The sequence below is a fragment of the Thecamonas trahens genome, assembly GCF_000142905.1.
Source record: "Thecamonas trahens ATCC 50062 unplaced genomic scaffold supercont1.105, whole genome shotgun sequence".
NCBI lineage: Eukaryota > Apusomonadida > Apusomonadidae > Thecamonas > Thecamonas trahens.
In genome coordinates this window covers 1-6,046 of record NW_013657575.1, presented here as the reverse complement: position 1 = coordinate 6,046, position 6,046 = coordinate 1, and the positions used below count along the sequence as shown (strand labels likewise).

General features: G+C 62.0%; 2 protein-coding genes across 2 annotated transcripts; one reads left to right on the top strand and one right to left on the bottom strand.

Annotated features, from left to right (window-relative positions):
• Positions 1-120: 120 nt before the first annotated feature.
• Positions 121-1,757, top strand: AMSG_11549 (uncharacterized protein). The gene has a single exon (XM_013897145.1). The coding sequence runs from the start codon at positions 186-188 to the stop codon at positions 1,692-1,694; it is 1,509 nt and encodes a 502-aa protein (XP_013752599.1). The 5' UTR covers positions 121-185; the 3' UTR covers positions 1,695-1,757.
• Positions 1,758-2,741: 984 nt separating this feature from the next.
• On the bottom strand, positions 2,742-6,006 carry AMSG_11548 (uncharacterized protein; the record flags this gene model as incomplete). The annotated part of the gene is made up of 3 exons (XM_013897144.1): positions 2,742-3,775; positions 4,528-4,598; positions 4,697-6,006. 3 exons carry the CDS (start codon positions 6,004-6,006, stop codon positions 2,742-2,744), a joined length of 2,415 nt encoding a protein of 804 aa, XP_013752598.1.
• Between the last annotated feature and the right edge of the window lie 40 nt (positions 6,007-6,046).

Below are 6,046 nucleotides of genomic sequence, written 5' to 3'. Positions count from 1 at the left end.
TCCCTGATTGTCGATCTGAACACCAGGAACTACAGCTGGTGTCAGACCTGTAGGACTGTTGGGCCGCGGACGATGCAAAGAATTCGCTGTGTGCTCCACCGGCTCCACCACGGCGGCTTGGTGTGCAACGGACGCCAGCGTAAACAAATTGAACCAACGTACCTCTCTCATGGCATCGGGCGGCAATGGGGGCGTCGATCAAGATGGACGTGGGCGTGGCGGGTCTCGGGGTCGTTGTACTCTGGTGCGTGCTTGCGGGCGTGGGCGCCATCCGCACGAAACCCTCGTCGTTCGTGAGGATGCTCAACGTCCGGCGGGCCGAGGTTGTGTTTGGCATTGGCGTGCTTGCGTACCTCGCGCTTTTCGCCGCCACGGCGACGTGGGTCGGCGTTGGCGACGGGCACAAGGTCGTCTCGGCCGACAAGAGCAGCTATCTCGGGCCGTTCGTCCTCGGCAAGCTTGCCAAGCTCTGCCTCGCGCTCATGTACCTTCCTGTGCTCCGCTACCCCGGCCTCGACCGGTGGGTGGCGGGGCGCGTCCTGCCGTTTGAGCGGCGCCTCAAGTTCCATCGCGTGTTCGGCGCTGTTTTTCTGACAGTCGCGAGCGCGCACGGGGCGTGGATGGCGATTCGCACGAAGTTCGGCCATTTCTCGGTCGGCGGGGTCTCGCTTGCGGGCGCGGTAGCGCTCGGCTTGTTTGCGGTCATGGGTGTCGGGGCATTGCCCACCATTCGTCGCCATCACTTTGGAGTCTTCCGTGCCCTGCATTGGCTCCAGGTCCCCGCCGTGATCGCTGCGCTCGTGCACGTCCCAGGCATCGCGCTCTACCTCGCCGTTCCTGGATCGCTCTGGCTCGCTCTCCTATTGGCCCGCACAGTGCGCGCGTGGCGTGGACGGCGGCGTGCCAAGCTCTCGGTGCTTCCCGGCGAAGCAACAGAAATATCCCTTATGTGGCCCCACGAGTGGGCCGCACCGCGTCCGGGAAGCTATGCGTTCCTTCGCGTCGGTTCGGTGGCGTGGGCGGCGTGGCATCCATTCTCGGTGGTCGATTTCGAGCCGAGCACTCGGCACGTCCGGTTCATCGTCAAGGTGGTCCACCACACGCATGCCCAATCGTGGACGGCGAAGCTGCACGCGCTCGCGGAGCGGGGCGCTAGTCCGAGCATCTGGATCGACGGGGCATATGGCGAGCTGAGCCTCTCGCATGCCGCACTCGCGCAGTGCAGCCACGTGGTGCTTGTGGCTGGCGGAGTGGGCGTCACGCCCATGGCTAGCATTCTGCAGCACGTCGCGGACACTGAAGCAGACTCTGTGCAGCGCGTGACGTTTGTGTGGACGTCGCGCTCCATGGCCGACGTGTGCACGCCGTGGATCGGCTCCACACTCGAGCACGCAGGCCGGGTTCTCGGCCCCCGGCTCACGACCTCGTTTTTCCATTCGGCGCCGCCGCCGTCACGGTCGATCTCGTCGTCGTCGTCTGACTCGGCCTCCTCGTCCTCGTCCGCCATCGCTACCTTCGAATGGACGCCTGGTCGACCCGATTTGGACCAACTGCTCGCCGAAGTGCAAGCCACTGGCTCGCCTGCACGGGCCGTCCTTGTCGCCGTGTGCGGGCCGCCGTCGCTTTGTGATGCTGCCATTGCAGCAGGAACTGAGCATGGATTTACTGTTCATGTTGAGACCTTTCGATTCTAGTCCTGCTAGTCAGATCAAGGAGAAAGTCGTAGATGAGCGGGGGGGCCTATTTTGGTCTCGAGCCACCTCTTGGGGGAAATTGAGGTCCTGTCCTCGGCTACAACTCTAGCATCTTTGCGAACCATGTCCGCAATTTTTTTCCCACTCCATCAAAGTCGACTGTATCGACGAAGGCACACTCGAGAATCTCGAGTCCGGGATGACTGACAGCGTGGCGACGGCGGACGGCGAGGAGGTGTCGGCCGACTTTGGCTCGCATTCGAGCTCGAGCCAGAACGCTCTCCGGTTTTTCTGCTTTTCGGCGGCACGCTTGAGACGAATTGAGGTCAATCTGGTGCGAAGCGAGGTGATGAACGAGCTCGGAGGAGTAGTGATGGGCGTTTTCGGCGAGTGTGTGGCGGAGGCGCTTGTTGACCTCGAGCTCGCATTTACCTTCCTTTCGTGGAGCAAGCGCGCCAGCGGGCTGCAGCGGCAACAGGGGATGCCGGGCAGGTTGCAGTGTCGGGAGGACAAGGTTGTGTTTTACGTCGCGCAGTGGTGGCTCGGCCAAGCAGCAGAAGCAGTGGCGGTTGTTTGGCAAGTGTGCGACCAGCACTTGGCTGGTGTTTCAGGAGTGACGTTTTCCCAGCGCGGCGAGGACGTAGACACACGTCAGACGGTCCACGCGGAGTCAAAACTCCGCGACTCTCCCGCCAGAAGCAGTGTAGCATTGAAGGCATCCGTAACTGTTGGTCCGGACTACCGCATCAGCTGGTGTGTCGGTGATTGTACCGGAGGCGGGAGGGGTCGTCGGGAAGACTACAATGGAGCGTCTTGATATCGCGAGTACGCGAGCATTTGTCGGGCTCGAGTACGCATGATTACCGTGCTGAATGGTACGAAGCAGCTGGCATGCAGGCCAGTGCGATGAATGCGAGGAAATCTCAGAGGCGTCGAGCCGACAGAGCGACGCTCAGCCGGCAACTGAGAGTGTCATCACTAAAACTCCTTCCGGGCCGGGCCTCCTCCCGTGGCCATTTCATTGGTCATTTCAGCTTGAATCTGCATTCAAATCCATGCGCCGATGACGGTAAGGAGGGCGGCTCCGGTCCAGACGGACGCGGTGAAAAGGAGAAGCCTGCTTGGGGAGGCCTCGTGTGCAAGCCTGTCGTTGAATCCGGGGACGAGGATGTTGACGAGAGCGTCGTAAATGAGGATGCCGGCGGCGACGGCGTCGAGGATGCCGATAGAAAGGAGGTACGAGGGGTCGTTTGCGTCAAAGCGCGAGGCAAAGATGATGCCAAGCGTGAGGCCAATCGGAGTCGTAACGCTGAAGAGGACGGCGAACAGAACAATGAAGCGTGGGCGCCACGCCGTGCTCAGTATTGTCGACGAGAGGGCCATTCCTTCAGAAAACTGGTGGACCGAGAGCGCGATGAGGAGGGTGATAAACTCCTCACGCGCACTCCCGACGACAAACCCGATGACGAGGGAGTGCAGCGCAACGCCGCACTCGAGCAGAATCGTGCTCACCTGCTGATCAATGAGGAGGAGCGCGAGGACGTCCTCATGCGAATCCTGATGCACAAACTGCGAAGAGTCAGACCCCATGTCAGATCTCGCCTTACTCGCACTCGCGTCTCCACTGTGCGAGTGCGAGATCTGCGAGCGCGCAGGATCGGAGGAGGATGCTGAGGATGAGGAGCGGGACGAGACGATAGAACTCGACTCGTGACAGTGCACGAAATTGTTAGGGATCGCGTGGTGGACCGAGTGGATGTGGCGGCTGATGACAGTGTGGAGGAGGTGCACGCCGAGAATGGTGGCTATCGTGACGGCCATAGCTAAGGGGGGGAAGTCGTCGGTAAAAAACGTGGTGAGGCAGGGGTTGGTGAGCGCCACGAGGGCGGGGAAGAGCATGTGCACAAATCCCGTCGCGAGGAGGACGCCTCCACCAAAGAGAGCGCCACACTTGAGGAGCAGAGATCCAGGACCGTGGCCGAAGCGGCTTGCGACAAGCGGAGCGAGAAAGCCAAGCCAAGAGACTACCATGATGAGTGCAATGCTGCCGAGGCGGAGGCCAAACGGTGGGAGTGCGACCGCTTTTTCTTGCTCGCAAGTGGGCATGATTTGGAGAATGGGGTTGGTTGTGATGTAGTGACGAAATGAGAGGGTGGAGACGAGGGCTTGTTTTGAGAAGATGGTGGGATGGTCAGTGTGTGGCGGAGCATGTGGCGGAGCATGTGGCGGAGCTCACGAAATTTCGCTCCACTGAAACCTGGCATACGAAGCCGCCCAGCGCGCGCTCGAAGCCGCGGAAGCGGCAAGGAATGCCACTTTTTTCCTTACCACCGACGCAGCCACTGTTCGGGCAGTAGTCCGAATCGACAGTTATGAATGCCTTTGCTGTGGCGTTTGGTGTTTTGTATTCGTTCATGTTGGTCATCGGCAATGAGTTCAGCCTCATTACTATGTACGGACGTAAGCCACTGCACCACCTCCAGGCGGTCGTACCATGCAGCGGCGCACAGCGGCGTTTCTCCGCTCCTTCGTCAGCCTTGTCGACGTCCGCCCGCCGTCGGCCACCAGCTACTGTACCATCTCCAAGTGGCTGTCCCGTGCAGCAGCGTACAGTGGTGCTTGTCCGCTGTCGTTGGCCTTGTTGACGTCCGCCCCGCCTTCGGTTACCAGCCACGGTACCAACGCCAGGTGACCATGGTACGACCTTCGTCGTCGATGCCGGGGACAGCAGAGGAGCAGGCCGTGGCACGACTGGGACCAACGGCAAGACGGCCATGTCAATCTCGTCTGCCTTGGAGCCAGTGGCCTCCTACGTCCGCCAGACCATCGCTACCAGCGGCGACATCACTCGCGTGGACAAGCTCGAGGCCGAGCTCGCCGACGTCGAGGACCACGTCACAATGGCTACGGGTAACATCGCCGCCCTACAGGCCGACAGCGCCAAAATCCTCCAGCGCTTCGAGAAGGCCATCGTTGTGTTCCAAGCACGCCGCTAGTCCTACGGCGCAAAGCTCTCCTCGTGGTACTCGGTGTGCGGCAGCGCCCGCACCGCCGCCCGGACATCGTCCGCGAGCGACGCGATGCCGCAGTAGAACACGCCCAGCGGCGTGGTGGCCGTGTGATGTGCTGCAGCGTAGCCGAGCATGTAGGGAAACTGAGGACGCCCGGCGGCAATGACCGCGTGCGCCGCGAGGCTCGTCGGAATATCGTCTGACGACGGCGGCGACGCGCCTGAGACAAAGATCCGGATGTCGGTGACGAGCCGATGTGGCGACGGCGAAAGCGCGGCATTGGCCTGGCTCGCCAGCTCAGCAAGCAGCTCAAGCAGCCACTCATAGTCGTCAAGCGAGCGGGTCACCCACCAGAACGAGATCGTCTGCTCGCGCGCTAGCTCTCCACGCTGAGCCCTGTGGATGAGGTCTGAGACAATCGACGCGTACGGCGTCACCCCGATGCCCGACGCGATGAGGATTGCGTGTGAAAACGCGGCCACGTTGCGCGAGTCAGTTCGGAACGGCCCGGCAACCCGGATCGAACGCCCAATCACACGGTTTGCATCCTCAGCCACCGCCTCCACTACTCTGCACGTCCACGATGATGCGCCGCCGACGGCCTTAACGTACAGCGTGATGTCGTCCGCCAGCGGCGACGACGCGATGGAGAACGGATGCCACTCGCGCCGCGCCAGCCACGGCAGGTTGATCCAGACAAATGTGCCCGGTGCGAGGTGCTTGTGCATGGCGGGCGTGGCGCGGAACTTGATGGCAGCCACCCGGCCAGCAGTAAGCGCCGCGCCAGTGATGGCGTGCGCCTTAAGCGAGGACGCGACTGAGATCATCCGGTGGACAATGTATGCGCCGAGGCCAAGGCCCGCAAACCAGGCCGTCCGGGACGTTGTCGGGTGTACAGCGGCGATGGCCGTAGCGAGGAAGACCAGGTGATGAACGCCGTAGAAGAGCTCAAACCAAACCTTGCGGACGAGCGGGATAGAGAAGAGCGCCACTGTGGAGAAGAGCATGAGGAGGAGAAGGCCCGAGAAGCCAAGCCACGTGGCCAGAATCACCTCAATGGCCGAGTCAGCTGTCCGATACGTCGCCAATCGCGACCTTGCCGGGAACGCCGACTCACGCTCTGCCGCCGTCGCTGCGCCCACGCGCGTTGCGCTCACCAGGTGCGCCACGCCGTGGACAAGCCCGAGGAGTACGATGGCGCTCCCGGCCAGCCGATGGAAGACAGTCAGGTGCCGGCGCGAGGGGATGAGTCCGCGGAGGAGGGTGCCGCGCGGATAGATCCGGCTGAGGAGGTTGGCCATGGCAGTGAGAGGCGCGTCGAGGAGCGGGAGGAAGACAAAT

Coding starts and splice junctions, on each gene's coding strand:
- AMSG_11549 (XM_013897145.1), top strand. CDS start 186: ATGGGGGCGTCGATCAAGATGGACGTGGGCGTGGCGGGTCTCGGGGTC.